At 43.0% G+C, this 25,369-nt stretch overlaps 1 protein-coding gene across 1 annotated transcript; it reads right to left on the bottom strand.

Annotated features, from left to right (window-relative positions):
- Nucleotides 1–122: 122 nt before the first annotated feature.
- Nucleotides 123–23,690, bottom strand: CENPT (centromere protein T). The gene is made up of 16 exons (XM_061594285.1): nt 23,211–23,690; nt 18,712–18,811; nt 17,928–18,021; nt 14,497–14,633; nt 12,608–12,641; nt 9,755–9,900; nt 9,295–9,546; nt 8,571–8,604; nt 6,445–6,590; nt 5,711–6,238; nt 5,159–5,377; nt 3,511–3,732; nt 2,771–2,867; nt 1,885–2,046; nt 1,472–1,576; nt 123–516 (listed from the first exon to the last, which is right to left on the bottom strand). The coding sequence occupies exons 1-16, from the start codon at nt 23,292–23,294 to the stop codon at nt 387–389; spliced, it is 2,490 nt and encodes an 829-aa protein (XP_061450269.1). The 5' UTR covers nt 23,295–23,690; the 3' UTR covers nt 123–386.
- Nucleotides 23,691–25,369: the final 1,679 nt, after the last annotated feature.

Below are 25,369 nucleotides of genomic sequence, written 5' to 3'. Positions count from 1 at the left end.
GAATCAGTTAGCTTTTAGTGGAGCAAAATGACGGCATACTTGAGCCTCTTTTGTCCTCCAGCAGGCAAAACCAAAGAAATACTGAGTTGTATTTATCAGTTATTCAATATAAAATACAGAACTTGTGCTCTACAAAACATCATTTTATTTACAACCACAGAGTAGGAACAGCACAGCTTTGTGCCACAGAAAATCAAGGTAGAGTTCAGCAAATACAGATTTTATTCATAACTGAGATATTCCCATAGTGTCTTAAAGTACTAAGAACTTGCTGGCAGGACTGTCTGTGCTCATGTTTAGATCCTCCAAAGGTGTTTATGGAATTGTGTTCCTTTCCCCATATTAAGGACAGGTAGTCTCCAGCATCACGGTTTTTCACTAGCATTTCATCGGGGCTTGGGAGGGATCACTTTATTTCCGCTAGTGGCAACAGGAATTAGCAGTTTCCTGTACTCCAGAGGCATGTAACGCTCTATCAGCACATTTAAAGGCATCTTGTCAGTTACCAGTCCTTGCCTGGATTTAAAAAAAAGATAAGGAAAGAAAAGAACACAGATGAGTTAGTTGTTTGTTTACAGCTAATGGTCTTTAAGTCTACAGCCCAAAATACCTCCAGATTCCCATTTTCTATTAGGCAGAAAAAGAGTTCTTAGCTAAATTTGTTCATTCTGTCCATTACCCTCATGAACTGTGACAGTAGTTTCAGGTAACTGAAAGGCCAGATAGATATTTTAAAGGCAAGGCAATTTGGCATATAGAGGTCTATTGCCATGTTAGTTTAAAAGCACTGGCGACCTGAGTGGGACAGCATAAACTGATGTCTGCTACAGACAGTGCACAAAGTTTTTGTTTTAAAGGTTATTCAGGACTAAGCAGAGGCAGCAGTTCTGAATCTCACATGTTCATTAGAAATTTGTCCAAAATTGGGCATTGGTACTGAGTAGCAAGCCATGTAGTTGCAAGATGGGACCAGAAAGTTAGCATTCATCAGTTCCTCTTCATCTCATTCCTCTCTGCGGAAATTCTTATTTCAGTTCCCTTTTGCACTACACACCTCCATGATACACACAATTGCTTCTTTTTATGTCAGGCACTGGGAAAAGGTTCTTGCAACATTCTTCTCTCAAAACTTTATTTAGCAGAATGGATTCCTTCATGTTACAGGTTCTACCCAAAGACACCAAGCAGTCTTGACTAATTCCAGCCCCCATGTCGGTGAGTAAATGTGTTTGAATGAGAACTGAAGGGGCAAAGTTGAAGACTACTTGCTCTAAAATGAAGCTGCCTGGGAATTGACTTGCAGAAGGCCTCAGGACCTATAAAAAGTGCCAGAGTTCAAGCATGCACACCTTTTGCAAGAGCTCTTTTGCTCGTCAACTGCTCTTTAAGAGATCTGCTTTCAAAAACATACATACTTCAAAGAGATTAGATTAGAACACCCCTTCAGTTTGATGCACACAACATTACTTACCGCCTCATGAGAAGCTCCAGATCAGCTGGTTCTATAGTTTTTCTTCCGGCGTGATTTGCATAGACTTCCAAGTCGTCACTCAGGTGCTTGAAGTACAGGTTCACACTAAAAGGCGAGGCCAGGAGTGAGTTAGGCAGGCTGCAGCATCCCTCAGTTCAAGGGATGGATGTACTGAAAGGCTCAAGAAAAATGAGAGGACCCAGTCCCAGAAGCACCTGTTATATGAGGTGCTCAGGAGGAAAAAAATGTTGGTGGGCAAGAAACTACAATCAAGTGGCAATGATAAAAACTGACAGCACAACATCCTTCATGCTGTGAAGGTACACTTTGGCTCTCCTAGTCTAACAGTGTTCAGCTGGCAACCTCTCCCCCCACATCGTTAATTGGTATGAAATGTTTTCACTGTTACTCACCAACTCTCCACAGCCTTGAATGCATCCTTGGCCACTGGCATCCTTGCATAGTGGCCGAACATATTTTTTACAAAGTTCCTGGGGAGTGCTGGCTCACGTTTTCCTCTGTGTGCCCTCTCAGCTGTCTTTGAAGCCTGCTTGATTGCAGGCTGTTTTGAAGACCTCCACAAGAAATAAGAAAAGCACTAAATACATCTAAGCAGTAAGCTCTGCAGGAACAGCAGATATGTCACACAACACATAATCTCCATGATTCACTCCCTCAGAGTGAAGCTTCACATTATATTGTCTGGTGTCAGAAAGCAAGTGCCTCAGGTGTGAAGGACAATGCAACTAGCTTCTCAGCAGGTGTACTCAGGAAGGGAAAAATCACATGAAATAGTCAGAAACAGCAGGAAACAACGAAGATCCAGGTTCCTATGTAGTCCTATGTCTTAGCCAGAAACAGATTTAACATACTTGGCAGATCTGCATTTCCACATGTATTTTAACATCAGCAGTTGCAATTCAGAGACTGTTGTGACAGGACAGACACCAAATCAGAGCATCCAGAGAACAGTTTGAAGCCATGTTAGGCATATGCAAAGGGCTTGTCCACTGATTAAAAGCATCCAGCCATCAAACACCTGTACATTGGGGGCAGGACTTCTAGGGCACAGGACATGACTTCTAGGCAGCATATTGTAATCTAGTACCTCTTGGACGGGGAAGCTGAGCATTGCAAAGAAGCTATACTACTTGTGAAGGCCACCCATTCAAGTGTGTAGCTCTTTGTATGCTGCAGACAGCATGAGGCAAAGCAGAACATCTCAGATTAACAGAAGTGGCCTTGGCAAGCTCAGCTGTTGAAGGCTGGAGTTCTATCCCAATGCAACTATATATTTACCTGGAGGCTGTCATTTTCGAAGCATGTGGAGTAGACAGCAATGGTGTACATGGGAAGGCTCTAGCACGTACAAATGTTGGTGTCTTTCCAAATAGCTCTGATGGGAGAAACAAATATAAGCCCTGTGCATGCCATCTCTGAGAACCATTAAGAGAGACGTGGTGGAAAAGTCACAGCAAGGGTTGCTTGGAGCAGCATGGAGCTTTCTCCCTTTTTCATAGTTGACCTAATATCCCACAGCAAGAACCTGAAGGACTGGATTTTGAGTGATTCACCAGCAGGGCCAGCACCAGACCACTGTGGGCTTTAAATACACACGGTCGTGTCTCCTCTCCTGGGACAGTGGAAGGTAAGCCTGGGAGTGGAGCTCCCACTATGCAATCCTTACCACCATCGGATCACACTCCACAACCCAATGCTGGTGGAGGTAACAGAGTGGGAGCTCCACTCTCCCAGCTGCAGGGGCCCTTGGACAATGTCTGGCGTGGGCCTGTTTACCAGTAACTGGTTTCTCAGGATTGGGAAGAAGTCTACCTGAGAAGCCCAGCTGGCAGCTTGGGAGTATAGATGGTATGAGAAAATAATTCAAGAACAAATAATGCTCTGGAACAGGGCTGTACTCTGACAAATCCCACCATGACAGCCTCAAAACACAAGGAATGAGCTTATGAACAGCCAGCTTTAAATTCTAACTTTCTATACTACCATGAAAATTCTACCTCCCAAACGAGTCTCCTCACCAACATTCTCAGGATCTGTTTCATCCTCTGACATCTCCTCAACTTCAGAATCCATTTCAGCTTCTGAAACCATGTGGTCCTCAGTTTCTACTCCTAATATTTTTTCTTGAGGTGCTCCATCTTCCACTTCCTTTGTGGGTGGCCTCTCCAACTGCTCAGGATTCTTTTGATTTGCATGTCTGCCTGAAGTTCTAGCTCCATTCCTTTGGGGGCTCCAAATATCTGTATGTCAGAGGCAAATAAGGTTTTGATTCAATGGCAAATAAGATCTCAGAAACCTTTTAGAAACACAGTCACAAACAGCACACCCCAAACACCAAGCTGATTCTGAGCTACATTCCCGTCATTCTCAAACATTTCCAGATAGGCTTTAGCTGTAACAGTATGCTGGGATTGGGCAGAACAGGTACATGAAAAAGTTCCCTCTGAATTCCCCTCACAAGAAAAAAAAAAAGAGGCCATATTCAAGGTACTGAAGCCACACCTTTTGGCACTGCTCAGTCCCATTTTGACTACCGAGATTACACCAGGCAGTCAGGACTACACCAGATACATCTCACATATGATGTTTTCTTCAGCCTTATGAACTGTGAACTTTTCAGATTTTCAGGATGCACTATTTATGTAGAAGAATTTAGAAACTGCTTAACCAAAGAATTCCTAACTGGTATGTTGTTATGTGCCTTCAAATCCATTATGACTTATGGCGACCCTATGGATCAGCGACCTCCAATAGCATGTCATGAACCACCCTGTTTAGATCTTGTAAGTTCAGGTCTGTGGCTTCCTTTATGGAATCCATCTCTTGTTTGGCCTTCCTCTTTTTCTACTCCCTTTTGTTTTCCCCAGCATTATTGTCTTTTCTAGTGAATCATGTCTTCTCATTATGTGTTCAAAGTATGATAATATCAGTTTCATCATTTTAACTTCCAGTGATAGTTCTAGTTTAATTTTTTCTAACACCCAATTATTTGTCTTTTTCCGCGGTCCATGGTATGTGCAAAGCTCTCCTCCAACACCACATTTCAAATGAGTTGATTTTTCTCTTATCCGCTTTTTTCACTGTCCAACTTTCAGATCCTTACATAGAACAATTTAAAACAATTATCAATATCCAGATAAAACCAGCAACATTTAAACACAGAAATACATAACTTGATTCAAGTCTAGATAGGCTTGGCAAAACAAAAAAAATTAAGGAGCAGTACTATACATAGCCCTGTAAGCTATCTCCCCAGCTTAAACCAGGAGGGAGGAATCCTGAGCCTGTAGATCTAAGTCATGGCTCATCCATCTTTATCCTACCCTTGGAACTCAAGACATCCCTATTAATATGGCTCCAATTAAAACTTTTAGTTACTTAATAATCTCTACTGATAAATATAAGTCAGCCCTGTTTCCTATTTAGTTCCAATCTGATATTTGCATTAACTTCTATATGGGACAGCCAAGTGGCAAGGACAGGATCTGGTTGAAGGCAATGATTCCAGAAAGGTCAAAAGAAGTACGATAAGAGATGCCATCACTAATGAAGAAGACTTCATGAACTTCATTCATCCTTTGCAGCAACCTCTACTAATTTATCTGTGCAAGGCTGGCAACGTTCCCAATCCCAATAAGGATTCTCCTGACAGCTTCTTGCACTTACCCTTTTCAGTGGGGAAAGATTCTTCCTCCGTGCTGGTCTTTGATACACCCTGGTTCACAACAACTGGAAGCACACTCCTGTCCAACTCCTTGATTATGTGTGCCACCATTGCTTTCACTGAAAGCTTGGCAGACCTCTCATTCGATAAAGGAGATGCCAGGTGGACTGGATGTGCTTCTAGGACTTCGGCATCAGTTGGTGTGGATGATCTTACTGGGGCTATAATGAGAAGAACAAAGTTCAGTTAGAGTGGCATTACAGATGTTCAGAACATGCAACAGGTCAGCAAAAGGAAGTGTCCCCAAAGGATGGAGCCCTAGATGTCTGTTGTCTGGGCAAGGGAAAGGAGGGAGGAAAAGGAAGAATGTTTCCTATTTCTTAAGCTTGTCCCAGGTGTGCTCCAGTGAGTCACAGGAGATTCTTCATGGTGAGAATGTATTAAAGCAACAAGAAAAGTTTCCAAACCACTTTGCAGTGAGGAGGCAAAATACTAAAGCAACCACTAAGCAGGAAAAGTTTCAAATTTCCTCAGTTCCACTTCAGATTACTTACCAGTGATCAGATGCTCTCCAGAACTTATTTGTTCCATACCACTGTTCCCATGCAGGTTCTCTAGCTGCTCTCTTTTGGGAGCGACAGCCTTTTCCTGGGGCACAGCTTCCAACCCACCAGTATGTTCAGTGCTTGGCATTAGCATCTCCTTAAGATGACTGTGTATCAATCTTCCCTCAGTATCCTGCTGATACCCTCGCTGATCTTCCATTGGACTAAGAGACTTTTCCACAGGTGCAGCTTGAATCCCGTCAGCACATTCAGCGCCTTGGGTCAAGATCTCTTTTTGGTCATTCTGCATCACTCCAACATCCATGTCAGATTCTGCACCCTGCCAGGGTGTCTGAAGAGAGGGCAGCAAACTGCCTCTGCCTAGAGACTGCCTTGTCAAATCAAACTGAGAATGAACAACAATAAGTCCTGCTCCACTCTGCCTGCTGAGCTGAGGGTGGGCAAAGAACTCTGTGTCGGCAGCGCATGTCGCCGTGTCATTTGATAACAGACTTGCAGCCACAAGGTAGCTGTGTGCTGTTGGAAAGATGTCAAAAACAGCAGATTAATCTTTCTAATGGAGATACCAGCCTGACTATTCCATGAACCACAATGACAACTTCCATACCCTTGCTTCTGCCTTCAGAAGCATTGCAATATTCTAATTCTGTGCCCCATCTACTCACAGAGTGCCACTCAAAGACACAGTTATCCAATCCAGGAGAGAACCAAAGTACACTCACAGCCTTTGATTTGCAGCAAGTTCTGTTTGATGCCTTCTTCAAAAGCTTTTGTGGTAACACCTCTGTAATTCTTTGGCCTACGGACTAAACCTTTCTTCCCAGCAGAGTGCAATGGTGGTGGAGTTGCAAGAGAGATCTGAAGGGACCTGAGAATGTACAAACAGACCACAAGGATCAGATCACTTGTTCATCCAGCACTGGCTTCCCTCTCTAATAGTGGCCTTTTTTGTACATTGGTAAGCTGAACAGAGAACTCTGCGCAAAGAATCACCAGCTGGCCCTTCTGTCCATGTTGCTAATGGACCTTGTTCTTTCTCACTGAATCCTAACAAAGACGACAGTTTCCCACATTATTGTATCCATGGAGCTCATCTGTCTTAGCTATGCTCAAACCAAACTCAGAGAAGAAGTGGACAAACAAGCCTAGAAAGCAGCTGGTGAAAGACCCCTCCCAGCCATGCAATTCATTCAGCTGAAATAAAAAGGCAGCGAGTTTCAGCACATAGGCTAACACCACATACTCATCACCCACCCCACAAATAAACACACAAGAACAAATACCCTTTGAGAAAATGGGTCATTGTAGTCTTTACTGACAGCTGTACTGATTTTTCACCACAAATATATTATTTAGCATATAATAAGTACAATAACATTAAAAAGTTGCTTTGATTTTTTTTATATATGGTGACTGAATTATAATAGTAATTGTAGCAGCAATGGCACTGTAGGAATGAGGGAAATCTGGTACTTCAGTTATGAATTTGCTACAAGGAAAAGCTACTTGTAGACTCGGGGAACAAAGTAATTGTGAAAGGACAAAAAATTAACTTCTGGATGTTTGTGGCCCTGAAACAGAAACCTAGAGAAACTGACAGTATGCATCAATTGCTGATGTAGCATAGGAAGGTTTTTCTTGTCCTAACCAAGTTGCAGGCAGAGCTGAACTCCCTAAAATGGGGGGGGGGGGAGAAGAGGCAAAGTAAGGAGAAAAAGTTCATACCTTTTACTGCCAGGCATTGTGTGGGACCATACTATCTGGCAGTGTTGAACCCAGCTATTTTAAGCAATCAAGATATTCACACATAGGCCAGATGATGCTCCAAATCCGGGAGTAGCTAACTTTGAACAAATTGATCCATGACCAATCTGCTGGCGCCACATGTCAAAGTAGCTGTGGCCCCTTCTCACCCTTATTTGTTATTAATTTCATTTGCCTCAGTAAGTACCACCCCACCCCACTCCAATTATACCCTGAAGTATTTTCAAATGTTAACTGTCAGTCCAGGAGGCTGCACTCAGAGCAGTTCCCAGAAACAAGAAAAGTAACTTGGAAAGGCATTCACATTGGTTCCAGAGATCCCTCACTTTAACTAGTCCACAGAGAGGGGGGGGAGGGGGAGAGATTCCCAGCCTGGGCAACGCAATAGCGGATGAGGAGTGTGCTGCCGTGCTCCATCATTCCTATCCCTTCCCCACCATCCAGATCAGGCTCCACTGCCACTTGCTTGCAGCTCCTATCTGCTCTCCCTTGGTGGCTTCAAAGCCTGCAAGCATTCATTCCCACTGATGCCTGACAAAGAGATATGACTGCCAACTATGGTTCTTGAGAGCTCAACAGCCCCACCTGCTGCTTGGCAAAAATATTATCCTCCCCCCCCATCGCCAATTCAACAGCCAAATTGTTGGGGGGTTCACAGGGCCAACAGAAATCATTTGGGGAGGTATATAGAGCCTACAGGATGTCATCCCTGCTCCAAACTATGGTTTGAAGAATCAGGCAGTGCAACCCTTGGGCTTGTACACTCCCTCTTTCCCTGCCCCACAGAGAAGAGATTAGAAACTTCTATTCTCATCTCTTTACCTTCAAGGGGAAGGAGAGGAGGAAGTTCACTGGCTCAAGGCTTTATGGTACTTCATTCTGACCCTCAAAGGCATGGTTTTGATCTGAATGCAGCCTTACTGAATGTAGTGGCATATGGTGCAACCAAGTACTTCCAAAGCTTCTATTATCTTTGGTAATGTTTTTTCATCCCTGTTCACAATATACTGGATGACAACTTTATGTTGCTTAGTAGAGACTGAATTAGTTGTTACACCATGGTCACAGAGCAAAGATAACTTACTTTGTCTGAGATGTGTTGTCCAACAATGAATGAGCTGAAACAGATCAAGGCACATATTAGGTGGTTATGCTAATGGAAAGTACAAGTTTGACATTTTACAAAAATGCTATTTAATGAATAAACTATGCTTTATGACTGAACAAGTCCAGTTACATCACACTCTAAGGCAAGAGAGAGAAACCTAATTTTATTTATTACTATGCAAAGGATTATTTATTTCACTTAAACTACTCCTCTTCAGAGAAGATCAGAGGGGCTTATAATATAGTTCCCAGGACTAGAGCTGCTTTAGTTTCAGCAGCAAAACTGAGTCATGTGCCTTCTGGCCACTCGCCGGGCATTACAGAAATATTAAATATGGAAATTGTATGTTGATCCGAGTCATATCCCAAAGGTGATCTCAGAAAAACACAGCAGATATTTTCATAGTAGAATATTTCAGAGGCTGCACATGTCCTGTTTCTCTGCATGCATTATCAAGCTAATGCACAAGCAAATCATTAACATCTTCTCTTAATGCTTCCAACAACTTTCCTCCACCAAGAGGAGTGCTCATTGTTTAAGGCCCTGGTGCTCCTTCCCCTGCAACATGCATGGAGGCAAAGGACCTCTTTAGCTATTTCCACTGCTGATGCTTACATTTGTGCATTTGACTAGGCAGAGTAAGAGCCTGAGCTGACTTTAGGTACATAGAGGGGCTGGGGTGTGGGAGGAGACAACTCACTTATGTTTCCTTTGTTCTGTGTCACTCCTTCAACATCCATGTCAGACTCTGCACCCTGCCAAGGTGTCTGAAGAGAGGGCGGCAAACTGCCTCTGCCTAGAGACTGCCTTGTCAAGTCAAGCTGAGAATGAACAACAAGACGTCCTGCTCCACTCTGCCTGCTGAGCTGAGGGTGGGCAAAGAACTCTGTGTTGCCAGAGCATGTCGCCGTGTCATTTGATAACAGACTTGCAGCCACAAGGTAGCTCTGTGCTGTTGGAAAGATGTCAGAACCAGCAGATTAACCTTTTGAATGGAGATACCACCTTGACCATTCCACGCACCACAATTACAACTTCCATACCCTTGTTTCTGCCTTAAGAAGCATTGCAATATTCTAACCCTGTGCCCCATCTACTCACAAGCTGCTACTCAAACAGACACAGTCATTTAATCCAGGAGAGAACCAAAGTACACTCACAGCCTTTGACTTGCAGCAAGTTCTGTTTGATGCCTTCTTCAAAAGCTTTTGTGGTAACACCTCTGTAATTCTTTGGCCTACGGACTAAACCTCTCCTTCCAGCAGAGTGCAATGGTGGTGGAGTTGCAAGAGAGATCTGAAGGGACCTGAGAATGTACAAACAGACCACACGGATCAGATCACTTGTTCATCCAGCACTGGCTTCCCTCTCTAATAGTGGCCTTTTTTGTACATTGGTAAGCTGAACAGAGAACTCTGCGCAAAGAATCACCAGCTGGCCCTTCTGTCCATGTTGCTAATGGACCTTGTTCTTTCTCACTGAATCCTAACAAAGACGACAGTTTCCCACATTATTGTATCCATGGAGCTCATCTGTCTTAGCTATGCTCAAACCAAACTCAGAGAAGAAGTGGACAAACAAGCCTAGAAAGCAGCTGGTGAAAGACCCCCCTCCCAGCCATGCAATTCATTCAGCTAAAACAAGGGCAACAATTTCAGTTGCACTTGTGCACATAGGCTAAGACTACACACTCATCATCCACCTCACAATAAACACACAAGAATAAGTATTCTGTGAGAAAATGGCTCATTGTAGTTTTTACTGACGGCTACGTTGGTTTTCCCCACACATCATCATTACATCCCGCCTTTCCTCACAGTAGGAACCCAGGGCGGCAAACACAAACACTTAAAAACCACTCCAAAACATCTTTAAAAAACAGCCTTTAAAATATATTAAAACAAAACATCTTTTAAAAAACTTTTAAAACATCTTAAACAGCAATTCCAAATATGCTGCTTAGCACTGGGAAAATGAAAGAAACCTGGTAATTCAGTCATGAATTTGCCACAAGAAAAAGTTACTTGGAGACGGAGGGGAAAATGTCAAAAATGACAAAATAATAACATCTGGATGTTTGTGGCCCTGAAATAAGAACCTAAAGAAATCATCCTGTTTCAACAATGTCAAAATTAGTAAGGAATATGTGGAAGTGGTGCGGGGAATATTTATTAAGAAGCTTCAAATTAGACATTACTGTAATTAAAAATAAGGAATACAGGTGTGAAGGTGCCATGGTTATCAGTTTCGTCTTCTTAATATTTTCCCGGTCCAGTGTTAGAGATTTTAAGTCTGCCTGCAAAATGGTCAGGAGTGGGAAAACAATCTTCCTGTGCCACATCATGATTTGATGCATACTGTCATTTTAGGCAGCCTAGATATTCACACATGACCCATGTCAAGAATGCCTGGTTTGTAAGATTGTCAGCTACAATGGTTCTATGGCAAGGAATTATGAGGGAAACATCTTGCCCGAATTAGAGCCTCTGGGAGGCCATGCAACTGTCAGTTCTCACAGTTCGATTCCAACAAAAGGAGGAAGTCGAATCTCTGGTAAAAGGGGTCAAGGTCCACTCAGCCTTCCATCCATCCGTGGTCGGTAAAATGAGTACCCGGCATATGCTGGGGGGTAAAGAAAGGCTGGGGACGGAACTGGCAATCCCACCCCATATATATGGTCTGCCTAGTAAACGTCACAAGACGTCACCCTAAGAGTCGGAAACTACTCACACTACAAGTACAGGGACACCTTTACCTTTTTAAGCAAGAACACCTGCTTATCAGTTGGAGACTGGTACCTCAAGGCCACAGGCCTGGGAAGGTTCCTGGGAAGTCTAGAGAAGCACGTAACAGTTAGGCGCAAAAGCCCCAGAAGATTTCATCATCAGAAAGCCCCCTGATTGATTCATTCATTCCTGGCTGTTGCTGGGCTTTTCCCCATTTAAAAAACTGCGATTCTGGGTCTTTGTTCCCCAATGTTCTTTGGTGCTACCTGATGTTGGGGTTCCATCTTTCATCTGCTATCCAGGCTATACATCTCTGAGGAGACGTGGAACCATGAAGTTACTCTGCTGGTTTATCTATATTTTGTGAGTATAGATTAAGCTAGGAATCTTTGTTATTTTTTACCTGTGACTTGAACTCTTTGCCTTTTGTATTTTACCTAACCCTTGGAGTGTTTGGTTTAAGGAATTATTTTGTTGCTACATTTTTGCACTTATATTTTATTTTAATAAAGCTACCTCTTATTTACCAGTGTATGTTCATTTCAGGGGGAAATTGGCTCTGAATCCAGCACCTTAGCCAATTAGCTGCAGACGACCATATAGTTGAGTGTTTTGCCTTAAGGCTGCAAGACAAGGAGTGCATTCTTGGCTCTTGTCTTTTGGAATCCTTGGCAGGTCTGTTTCTGGCACTTTGGGTTTCCCCTTGGCCCAGAGTGGTTGACCAAGTTTAGGGGGTGGTGGCAGTCTACCTACCTTGCAGGGTTGGTGTAGGTTTAACTCAGCCCTAGTAATGGAGGCACGGGTTGTGCCTGGCCGGGATCAATTACCCTGGGCTTGGGAGTTGACCCTGGTGTGAACTTGCGAGTTCTCGACAAGCCATATTTAGCTGATCCTCCAGAACCATGCATTAGCTCCCCTGCTCCAAACCATGATTTGAAGGATCAGGAACAAGATGGGCTGGCACGCTCCCTTCTCTCCCACCCCACAGACAAGAGATTAGAAACTTTTGCTTCTAGTCTTCTCGCTTTTACCTGCAAGGAGAAAGTGCATTAGATTGGAGTTTTATGGTGCTCATTCCTGGCCTTCCAAACTATGGTTATGAGGGTGATCTGAATGCAGCCATATTTAATGTAGTGGCATATGATGCAACCAAGTACTTCCAAAACTTCTGTCATCATTTGTAATGTTTTTTTCATCCCTGTTGACAATATACTGGATGCAGACTTTAATTTATGTTGCTGGGTAGAACAATTGTTACAGCATAGTTACAGAGCAAAGGTAACTTACTTTGTCCGAGATGTGTTGTCCATCAATGAATGAGCTGAAAAGGTGGTCAAGGTATAAATTAGATAGATAGTTATGCTAACGAAATTTGCAAGTTTAACAAAAATACTATTTAATGAATAAACTATGCTTTACCAGGGGAGGAAGAAGTCCAGTTCCATCACACTCAAAAACCTATCTTTTAAAATTTATTACCATGCACCAAGGGATTATTTATTTATCTAACTTATTCTGCTCTTCAGAGGGCTGAGAGTGAGATACATACAGTTTGGGTTCTGACCGTGAATGTACTTTCTCTGGAGGGATGAACAAGGCATCCATCCACTGATCGGCTAAGTCCTCATTTTGCCCAGGAGGAGATGCAAGGAACAATGTTACCAGGTTTGGTTTCTTTTTAAAAGATTACCCTCTTCCTGCTGGTCACTACTCAGTTTCTATTCATGGCTAAGCCAGCAGACAGAGATACAATAGATATGAACAAAAATACCCCCCCCCCCAAAAAAGAACAGGTCCCAAAGCAAAAAATGAGAAAGAAGGAACAGGAAGTAAAGATAATAGGATAGGATCTTCTCTCAGGGAAAGGGACTGATACCGACTGATGTGCAACATCATCTCCCCCCAGATATGGTGATAACTACATGTGTGAGAGATGAGAGGAGACAAATAAGTAGTGGTCTGGATGCTTTGTTGATCCTCCAAAGAAAGCACTTCCACAGTAAGTTCCCAAACTTCCTTTCTCTGGATAGGTGAGAAAGAAATTTCAGAAAACTAGAGGGTGGCATTTTTTCCGCTCTCTTTTCAGGTGGAGAAAGAAAAGATAGCTGATAATATAAATAATCCAAGAGAGAGCGAATACAGTCAATCAAGAAAGGGAGGGGGCAAAGGCGATCAGCAAAAGAGACAGATGAAGGCTGAGGAAGAGCTCTGTCCTGGGTGAGGCCGGTAATTAGACAGAGGGGTGACCAGTAGGAGGATAGTCAATAAAAGCTGGTCATGTGGTCCCTTCCCCCTCTCAGGTGGAAGGGCAGCATAACCCATCAGTGGATGGATGCCTCCTTTGCCCCATCCAGAGAAATATTAAGTAAAGGAATTATCTGTAATGTTAATCTGAGCCGTATCACGAAGGTGATCTCGGAAGAACATAGCCAATTTTTTAATAGTGGCATATTTCAGAGACTACGCATGTCCTGTTTCTCTGGCATGCAGCGTCAGGCTAAAGCACCAGTAAACTATTAGCATCTCCTATTTTTTCCAACAAGTCTCCTCCACAGAGAGGAGTGTTCATCATTGTTGAAGGCACTGGTGCTCCTTTCCTCCCCTGCAACCCTCCTTAGCCATTTCTGCTGCTGTTCCCAAGTGGGCACTTGACTAGGCAAAGGAAGAGCATTAGCTGACTTTTGCTACATCAAGATACAGTGGCACTTCTGCCCCTGACTTTTAATCTGCCCCCCCCTTCAGGTGGTGCATGACTGTTTATGATTTGAGCTGGAAAGCAAAGTTAGAAAAAGGTAGATTATTCCAGGAGTATATCAGGGAAGGGAAATCATATAAAGAAGCTTTTGGACCTGCTTCTTCATAGTTACTCCCACACTGTTACATAATTTTCACTAATGTACATCAGGATGTTGTAACAAATTTATTTTTCCCAGTTCCAATTAGGATTGGCTTGGTCTAACCCTACATTTATTAGTGGCTAAATGAGCGAGTTTGGTCAGTGAGTTGCAGCTCATTGTTGGCATTCTCATATTTAATTTTCTTAAAACTGTAGCCTAAGCAATGGGCAAGCAGACAACTCACTTAACCTTTTCCTTTACCCAATTATCTTGAAGCAATAAAATACATAAAGTCCTCAGCCTTTCTGGGGCACCCTAACCATCAAAGCTCTCACTCACTTGTGTTTGAGGCAAGCTGCTCATCCAGAGCTCTCTCAAACGCAGAGAGACGGACCTTCTTTTTCGACCTGGTTTTGAGCAGCACAGTCTGAGATATATCCTTGGGAGCAGGGTCAGACAAACTGATTTCTAGGTTGCTGAAAGGTAACAAGACCAATCTTCAGTCAGGACAACAGTGGAATGTCAACTTCCAGGAAACATGCCAACATTTTCCTAGCCCTATTGAAGGAGCAACTTGCCTTCATAAGAGGACCTAAACTTTAGTGATACTACAATTATCATTATCCACCATCATCATCATCATCTATTACCCGCCCTTCCCCAAAGGTCCCAGTGCAGGTTACAACAATTTAAAAATACAATATTAAAAACAATTTAAAGACAACCTAAAATCCCAAAATTGGGTGCCCTGAGCAGAGCTTGTCAGCACCAAACACCACAGCTCAATTTTACCATCAATGACATACTGAGCCATAGCTTTAAGGACACTGTCATCTCCTTAGACTGGAAAGCAGAGGAAAAAATGACATCTTACTGTGCAATCGTATACAAGTCAACATGGAAGTAAGTTCCAGTGAGTTCAGTATTTATATATTTAATTTATTTATTATTTGATTTCTATCCCACCCTTCCTCCCAGCAGCAGCCCAGGACAGCAAACAAAAGCTCCAAAAACAACCTAAAACATCATAAAAACAGACTTTAAAATATATTAAAACAAAACATCTTTTAAAAAAGGTTTAAAATCATATTATTTAAAAAAGGTTTAAAACCATATTTTTAAAAAAAGGTTTAAAATCATATTAAAAAGCAACTCCAACACAAACGAAGACTGGGATGAGGTCTCAACCTAAAAGGCTTGTTGAAAGAGGAAGGTCTTCAGTAGGCACCAAAAAGATAACAGAGATGGCGCCTAACTAATATTTAATGGTAGGGGGTTCCACAGGGTAGGTGCTGCCACACTAAAGGTCCGTTTCCTATGTTGTGCGGAACGGACCTCCTGATAAGATGGTATCTGCAGGAGGCCCTCACCTGCAGAGCGCAGTGATCGACTGGGTATATAAGGGGTGACAGTCTTTCAGGTATCCTGGTCCCAAGCTGTATACGGCTTTGTACACCAAAACTAGAACCTTGAATTTGGCCCGGTAGCAAATGGGCAGCCAGTGCAATTCTTTCACCAGCAGGGTGACATGTTGGCGATACCCTGCCCCAGTGAGCAGTCTCGCTGCCGCATTTTGCACCAGCTGCAGCTTCCGGACCAACCTCAAGGGCAGCCCTACACAGAGTGCATTACAGCAATCCAGCCTGGAGGTTACCAGTGCGTGGACAATAGTGGCCATGCTATCCTGGTCCAGAAATTGCCGCAGCTGTCTTACCAGCCGAAGCTGGTAAAAGGCACTCCTAGCACTGAGGTCACCTGGGCCTCTAGCGACAAAGATGGATCCAGGAGCACCCCAGACTACGGACCTGCTCTTTTAGAGGGAGTATGACCCCATCCAAAGCAGGTAACTGACCAATTGTCTGAACTCGGGAACCGCCAACCCACAGCATCTCCGTCTTGCTAGGATTCAGACTCAGTTTATTGGTCCTCATCCACCCCACCACAGAGTCCAGGCAGTGATCCAGGGCTTTCATGGCCTCTCCCGGTTCAGATGTTACAGAGAAAGAGAGCTGGGTATCATCAACGTACTACTGACACTTCATCCCAAATCTCCTGATGACCGCTCCCAAGGGCTTCACATAGATGTTAAAAAGCATGGGGGACAAGATGATACCCTGCGGCACCCCTCAGCACAACTGTCAGGGGGCTGAAAGACAATCACCCAATGCTATTCTCTGAAAACAACCTTGGAGATATGATTGCAACCACTGTAAAACAGTGCCTCCAGTATCCATCTCACGAAGTCGGCCCAGAAGGATACCATAGTCAGTGGTATCAAAAGCTGCTGAGAGATCAAGTAAGAGTAACAGAGTCACACTCCTCCTGTCCTTCTCCTGATAAAGGTCATCCATCAGGGCGATCAAAACCGATTCAGTCCCATAACCAGGCCTGAACCCAGACTGGAATGGGTCAAAATAATCTGTTTCATCCAAGAGTACCTGCAACTGCTGCGCCACAACCCTCTCAATCACCTTCCCTTAGGAGGGGGTATTTATGACTGGTCGGTAGTTGTTGCAAACCAATGGGTCCAGGGTGGGCTTAGATCACTGAGGGGGCACTCAGGGGCAACCATGTCAACAGCCCGATGCACCTCGCTGTTCCACAGCGTGACAAGGACTTCAACACAGGGTCACCTGCTCTATCTACTGGGAACTCCTCCACGGCATTCAGGAATCCAGTGGATTCCATTAGTCTTCGGGGGCAGACCATCTTAATCTGTCCACCACTCCTGCAGGGGAGGATCAGAGCCGTAAGTCTAAACTGAAGTAGGCTTACTTCCAGAAAAGTGTTGATAATATTGTAACCATAGTCCAGTAGAACTGTACGCTAAGAAGCAAGACATTTGTCAGCAAGTATAATTCATGCTCCATGGATAGGACATCAATCACAAATCACACCCTTATGAAATGTCAGGATATTTGGTATACCATTAGAGGCATGCTGAAAAGCTCTTAGGCATTAACCATTTGTGTAATTTACACTTCTGTGCTCTTTTTGTATGGTCTTGTTAGAAAAATCTTTATATATTATATTACATTGCTAATGAAGAGCCATCTACCAATTAGAAGAGCAGACAATCTGCTTTTAGCTTTCATTAATATTATTTATATAGCACCATCAGTGTTCATAGCACTTTATACTGTAATATAAGCCCCGAAGAATTTATAATAAAATTTGCAGGTTTTTGGTTGCTGAGCTATTGCCCCCACCCAGCAAAGCCCAGCAATTTTGTTTTTAGAACCACCTGCCTTATGTTATATCACTACTACTGTTCTGATCACCTTACAGCAACTAAGCGCTTCTGCTTCACCACTTCTCTGACTCTCAAAATAGAAAACTTGCAGTATGAACAGTGGGGTTGTCATTAGGCTTCTGTTAGGATAGCTGTCTTTTTCATTTCCCCTTTAAGCAGGGTTGGGGAAACCTGTGGCCCTCCAGATGCTGTCAGGTTTATTTCAGTATATATGTGAAGCTGCAACTGATCTTAAGAGAAAAGTTTTTTTTAAGAAATCCTCATGCCCATCCAAAAAGGAAACTAGATTCTCTTCTATAGAACAGAAGTGTTTACTCAGAAGTCTCATTGGCTTTTATTTACTTTTTATTACATTTGCATACCGCCCCATAGCCGAAGCTCTCTGGGCGGTTTACAACAATTAAAACATTAAAAACAAATATACAAACTTAAAAACACATTAAAAAAACACAATTAAAAATATGCTTAGGATTGCAGTCTTAATCACGTTTAATGCAAGCACAAAGAAGACAGCTACCTGCAGGGGACGCTCCCTAAAGGGAGTTGGACTACTGTCTCCACTGGTTTGGGGAAATCAGCTTTTTCAGGAACAAGAGGGGAAGCCATTGGCTCTGTTAATAGAACACATGAACAGTTGTATTACTAAAGGATCTCCAAGCAAATTAAAATTGCAGCATGAAGTTTAGCAATATGCCTATCTGCACTCCTAAAGCAAAGAATAATGACCATATCACTGCCCTAGAAAAGAGATTTGAACTTAGCTGTGATCATAAACAAAGATTGTGTCCCTTGCACCATTCTCAGAACAGTATTAAAACACATTTTAAATACTCAAGTTACAGACAAAATCTTCCATTTATTAGAGTTATATTAGTTTCGAAAGTGCATCAGAAAACTGAACTTACTGTGACAACTTCTTATCAGCAGATGGATGGTATTCTGAAGTGGGTTATTCCTGAGTTGCTTCAACACTTACACAAATTACACTTTGACCCTATTGCTTGAAGGAGTAACCACCTTCTTCTAGTTTTGGGACATAGTGAAGCAACCTAAACAAAACCTCCTATTGCCAAATTCAGTGGCAGAGCATGTGCTTTGCATGCAGAAGGTCCTAGGCTCAATCACCAACATCTCCATGGACTGGGAATGCTCCCTGTCTGAAACCATGAAGAGCTGCTACCAGTCAGTTACAGTACTGAGCTAAATGGATCAGTGGTCTGACTTGGTATAAGGCAGCTTCCCATGGCTGTCCCTTCTCTCTACTCAACAGTACCAGAGACATTCTTCTCTCCCCTACTTACGGGTTTCCAGGACCTTCTTGAATAGAGTTCGAGGACTAGCTAAATCCGTAAAAATGGAGGCTCCAGGTCTTTGATAGGCCAGGGGTCTGAAGGGTCTCTCCTGCGGAGATAAAAAGTCTCTCCTGAAGTCAAGTGGTATTTGCACACTCTGATGCTATACCAGAACTCTAAGGGAATGTTTCAGGGCGAATGGATTTAAATCAGCAAGAAAAAAGGGCCAATTTAAGCTACTGCTTTAAATCAAGTTTTTCCATTGATTACATCTTAGGGTATTTCCTAAACAATGATACAAATATGACCATTAAACAATGTTAATTTACAGCCGAGGACCTGGGAAACCAGGGTTCAAATCCCCACACAGCCATGAAGCTCACTGGGTGACCTTGGGCCAGTCACTGCCTCTCAGCCTCATGAAAACCCTATTCATAGGGTCACCATAAGTCAGAATCTACTTGAAGGCAGTACATTTACATTTTATCATTTATATTGTAACAGGATTGTGGGGGTGGGTTTGGATGATATCTGTGAGACCCCTTCTACCATATAACTGTGTGCCTGTAAGAAATAGTCTACAAATGAAGAAAGCTGCTTCCCTGGTAAGACTAGTTTCCTTTGCATAAGGTTAGCCAACCCAGACTGTGAATTAACAGGCTTATTGAGTGGTCAATCTGCATAACCAAAGGGATGTGGCCAAGAGAGATACTGTTTCTATTGGAACTCTTTTCAGGAGAAAGGCCCGCCTCTTTTTCCATCCTGGAGTTAAGGTGAGGCTTGTTTTTTTTAATCTCATGGTGGAGTGAATCTGGAAACACACAGAGAGGTCTGTTATGTGTCTGAATCCCTAAGGCTATGGGCCATGGGGAGCAAGATCTCATGGACTGTTAATGTGGAGGATCCCACCATCTTATGCTCAGGCTGTGAATATGTGTAAATAAACCATGTATCATGAAGACACCAGTCACCACTGACCTTCTTTCCAAGGAAACCAAACCCTGGGTAAGCACAGGAACTCTTGGAAGTCTTGCACCGCTTGGAGTGGCACACAACAATATTGTTTCACTTTTACAAACCAGATCTTCCATGTCTCAGCATATACATTTTTGCAGGCTTTCCATTTTAATCTATGAAGTAAATGTCTAAAAATTCTCATATAGGGTCTTTCTCAAGCAGCCATAATTGTGAGGTGAAGTACAGGAATTCAGGAACCTGAGCACGGTACAATTCTGTCTTCTGTTCTTCTTTTCAGCGTTGCCCATTTCTGCTTCATTCACCTTTACCAGCTCCACCCTCACAAAAACAAAGCAAACGAAAATGAAATGCCCATGACTGAAGTGATGTCTGGTAGTTGCTGGGCAGACTAACTAGTGGAGGTTATTTGCCCATAACTTTGGGGGTTCAGACACAGAGAACGGGCCTCTCTCTTTGTCTTTCCAGCTTCACCCTAAGAAGAGACTAAAAAACACAAGCCCCACCTTGGCTCCAGGACAGGAGGCCTCTGTCCTGAAAAGAGTTCCAACAGCACATCCCTCTTGGTCACATCCCTTTCATCAGATGATCAGTGGGATTCCACTGCACAGCACTATGTAAAAATAAGTCACCCGATACCCTGCCCACATGTCACACTCGGTCCACAGAGAGTGGGAGAGATAAAGATCCAGTCTGCATCCAGACCCCCACCCTTATTGTTGACCTTTCAATGTCTGGTGAAGACCTTTTAATTCTTCAAGGTTTTTATTTTTAATTCATCACCATTATATATTTTTGGTGCTTTTAAAATTCTTGTACAGATTTCTTTTACTCCTCTCCAGTTTTTATGCTGGTTTTATACTAGATTTATGTTGCTAGTGTTGATGCTGGCTTTTAGGTTGCCTTTGGCCCAGGTTTCTACTGTGCATAGCTAGTTTATACTAGCTTTTAAAATTGGATTGTATTTTGTATCTTACAAAGAATAAAAAATGAAAAGTGTCAACATGCAGCTCCTGAGGATTTGTAGTGCTTCATCACAATGCTGGATTTGCATGAAGTCAAGGGGGATAGGGAAGCAAAAGAGAAGTCAGGTTGTACAATAGCAGTGGCATGGCATGAGAGCAAGAAGGGGACACTGACAGGGGAAAAGTGGTAGTTTAAAATGACAGAGGTTCGAATATATTGGGAAGGAAGGAACATTAAGGCTTTTAAAAAAAAGATTTTAACAAGGAAAAATAGCAGAGATGGGTACAACACAGAAGCTAACACAACAGAGCCTTTTCCAACTCCCTTCTCACTGTACTCGAACCTCTGCAATTGTTTAAAACCACCATTTTCCTCAGTGTCAATTCCTGCTTCACTTAAACCTCTGCCATTATTTTAAGCAGGCACTTTTTTCCTTCCAGAATCCTCTTTTCTTGCTGTACTCAAACTTCTCCCCTTTTCTATTCCTCAGCTGCCTCATGACAGAGATAAACGACATGGAGCCCTCAAATGTCCCATAATACCTTCACACAATGTATTTCACTCTTGGTACCATGTGTTGTCTTCAACATGAAGTTCCAAATCCAATGTGGTAATTTAGAACAGGTATTTTGTTAACAAGCAAACATCCAAAGAGGTACAACTTCCATTAACTGAATTAAACCTTCTCTAACTGAACAGGCTTACTCTTAAGTTTATTATTTTTAAAGATACAAGTAACATATAATGGGATGTGGGTACAAAGGGGGCTGCAAAAAGAAGGGAGTAGTAGGCATGGAAATGGGGGTGAAGATGAAAGCAGGGGTAAAAAAGAGCTGCAGAAGAGGAGATGGAGGCTTCATAACTGGATGGAAGGTGAAAAGGGGGCTTAATAGTTGCAAAGTGTAGGAGGAGGAAGATGGAGGAAGTTACTATGGAGGTGGCCTGCATGCAAGGGGAAGTTGCACAAAAGGAGGGGGTGGAGGAGGCATGGACATGGGGGTGAAGATGAAAATGGGTGAAAAGCAGGCTACAGAATAGAAAAAATGCAGCTTAAGAAATGCGGCTTCAGAAATGCAGCTTGGAAGATGAAAGGGAGCTTAGTAGTTGCATAGGGTGGGAATGGGAAGCTCTAGGGGAGGGGTTCCAGGGAACCATGAATTTCATTTAGGTGGTCCATGGCATGTCTATATTAAATATTCATATTGATTTTAACTGTATTTGTAATATAATAGAGTACAATATAAGAAATAAAAGGAGCAATAAAATACAATTAAAACCATACAACATCTAGCACAGTGCATTACAATTGCTACAACAAACAGAAAAATCATTAAGTGGTTCGCCAAGACCATGAGTAATTTTCAAGAGGTCCATGCAGAAACGTTTGGGAACCACTACTCTAGGGGATCGATATGGGGAGGGGGGGGATGTTGGTGAGAGAGCAGGGGCATAGCCCTAGTTATTAATATATTTGTAAACCATCCAGATAACTTGAATAGAACAGTTATTAATGATTTGCCTGTTCCATTTAAGTTATCTGCGTGGTTTACGCATTATTAATAATATTTTATTTTGATTTTGGCAGCACAACCATCAAGAAAGCAAATTTAAGATTTCAGCCATGTTTTAAACTCCAATTTATGATTCAGTTATAATTTGTATGTGCAAAGTGCCTTTCTTCCATGCAACCACAGGGGCTCAGCAATTTGGGGGTAGATTTTGCTCTGGCACTACCTATGCACGAGGAACACACTGCAAACTTATAACATTTCCTTCAGCAACCAGTGTAGTACATATGTTAAAGTGTTAAAATTAGGAGTGGGTTCAAATCCCCACTCAGGCATGAAATTTACTGGGGTGATCATAGACCAATTGCTATCTCTCACCCTGACCTGCATTACAGGATAGAGGAGTGATGGTGGGTAAGAACCACATATACTGCCTTGCCTTCTTTGGACAAAAGGCAGACATAAATCCAACTAGCCAGTTTGGAAAGGAGATCAAGAAGGGCAGGCAAAAAATGTTGGGAGTAAAGCACCAACACTTGTAACAAGTAACCTGAACTAGTGAGTTTGGGATCGGACGATAGACAGAAAGGCAACCTATTCTTCCCTTCTGTTTCCTTCTTTAGTAACTACTTGTTTGCCTTTTCTCAGGCTTTACTTCCTCATCCTTTCTAGTCAGTGATAGCGCCTTCCAATGCAAGGCTCGTGGCTCTAGTCAGAATTCTGCCTGTAGTCAGAATGACTGTATTTCCCAGTAGGAATGAACCTTAGATATCTTTATTCTTGCAACCAACAGTCTTTTCAAACTATTTATTTCTGCACTCCGCTGCAGTGTACACAGAACTCCAATAAAGAAGTCAGCACAACTTACTGTTGCTGGACGCTCCCCCAACTGCGGAAAGGATCTTTATGACTTGCTAGTGTTATTGTCTTATTTGTGTGTATTTTAATGTGCACTGATGACACTTGAGAGCATTTGTATGCTGGAAGGCGGGATAGAAACTTGTAAAATTATTGTAATAATATTAATACATAGGGTGCGTAACTGCCTCGCCCCAGTACCTTCTTGTTCTGCAACCGCAGAGACCGCCTCCGTCCCTGCGGTGTCTCCCGCTCCTCCTTACGCAAGCTCCGCCGAGTGGCCATGGCTTTTCTCGCTGCCTCTTAAGTTGCGCACAAGCGAGGCCTGGGGACACTCGAGGCGAGGCTCTCCCACAGCGCAACGGCCACCAGTCAGCAGGCGCGAGACTCGAACGGCTAACGCAGGCAAGCTCTTCCTCTCCCGCTCAGAGATTCAAGCTGCAGCCGGGGAGCGAGTCTCGCGATAATTCCTCTTTTCGGCCGAAGGCCCCGGTGCTCACCCCTCGCGTTGGTTGCTGGGAAGTGTAGTTCTGCTGTTGGGAAGGAGCGGGAGCTGATCTCGCTTTCGATACTTCTTTGTTGCATACACCCTCTTTGATCCTAGTTAGCGCTAATCAATCCCGATACGTGGAAGCATCTATCGAGCTCGAAATGCACATGGGTAACACACTCTGCCAACATTTAATCCCCCCCTTCCAATCTGATTGTTTAAGAGTGGGAAAGAATAGGATGTGTGGCACGGCACCCCTAGCCACTGGTTAAACCAGAGATGGAGAACATGTGGCTCTCCCAGGGGCGGCGCCAATGGGAGGGCAATCCCCCGCCCAACAAAGAGCATGCCCCTTGTATATACCTTGTATATTTCGCCGACCTATAAATATACTTTGCCCCTTCTGTGTTCTCCTCAGAATTTTTTTCTGTTGTCTGCGCCCCCCCTCCCAGAATTTTTTTTCTGGTGCCCTTGTTGGGCTCTTCAGACATTGTTGGCCTACTGTTCCAATCAGCCCTGATCATTGGTCTTGGGAGTTGTACTCCAGCATCATCTGCCCTGGGAGCACTAAGTCTGCTTATAGCTTGACAGTGCCCAGTCATAAATATTCATACAGCTGAAATGTACAGGGTGGTGGTGCAATGTGAATTCTTGCATGTAAGAAGTTCAGTGCGGGATGTTTTAGAGCGATATAAAATCCTGAATCATAGTCCTGCTTTCTCTAGTGAACCTCTGTCAATTAAAACATGTTTATGCAAGGTTTATGCCACAAAAAATGAACTGAACGGCCAATGCTCCTGCAGCCCTGCTGATTAATACCTGGAGGGTCTGATAGGAGATCACAAGCTATGCAGGTCTGGATACTACATAGACTCACACTCTTTATTAATTAAGGATCTGATCCATTAAGTCTAGCACTAAATGCAGATACACAATACATTTAAAGCACATCCAACTTACATTTAAAGTGCATGACCTTCCCCAAAGAATCCTGGGAAGTGTATCTTCCCCCTCACAGTTATAGTTCCCACCACCCTTAACAAACTACAGTTCCCATGATTCTGTGGTAGAATTCATATGCTTCAAATATGTGTTGAATGCACTTTAAATACATGATATGGCTCTGCCCAGCAACTGCAATGGTTCCATATAAGGAGATGGAACATTCCAGGGTATAAAGTTTTAAAGGCTTATAAACAATGAAATATTAAAATCAGTACTTGGGCTGTGTCAATTGGAATTAGGAGAAACTGGAGTGTTTTACAAGAGCTGTAGATAGCAAAGGAATGATTCAGAGAATGGGGAAGCTTAAAAAAAAATCCTTGGCAGTGACTATTTGGCAATTGAGGATATTTCCAGAGAGCACCAAAAAACCCAAGAGGAGTCTTAACAGGTCAATAGCCAAGGGTGGGAGGAATAGAGGCACTCCCCATTTTTCTGCCCCCTATTTTTTTTACAAAAATAATTACATTTATTACAGAAAAAAATGTTTTCCCCCTACTTTTTTCAGTCCCCCCCCCATATGGGAAATGACCGCAAGACATCTCAATGTACGAGGAAGCTTAGTGTGGCATACTCCATCCCCTGTCCCATACTCTTGTCTCATGCCCCTGCATCCCAGGCAGGTGAGCTTATTGCTTTCTTTCTCATCCAGCCTGTGTAGAATACAATAGTACATAAGTCTGAGAAGCTTTGTTGATATAACACAGATGAGGTAAGAGAGGCTGTTAATTGGCAAAAATAGACAGTGGATGCCAGAGCTTGGAAGTAATTTGTTACAAGTAATTAATTACTTGCAATTCATTACTTTTTTGAGGAATGAGTGGGTAATTCCTTTACATCTTGATTGTAATAGGAGTAATTTTATTAC

The sequence above is a fragment of the Rhineura floridana genome, chromosome 13, assembly GCF_030035675.1.
Source record: "Rhineura floridana isolate rRhiFlo1 chromosome 13, rRhiFlo1.hap2, whole genome shotgun sequence".
In the NCBI taxonomy this organism is placed as follows: Eukaryota; Metazoa; Chordata; class Lepidosauria; order Squamata; family Rhineuridae; genus Rhineura; species Rhineura floridana.
Note: the sequence above shows the minus strand (reverse complement) of the source record. Positions and strands in the feature narration are given on the sequence as shown.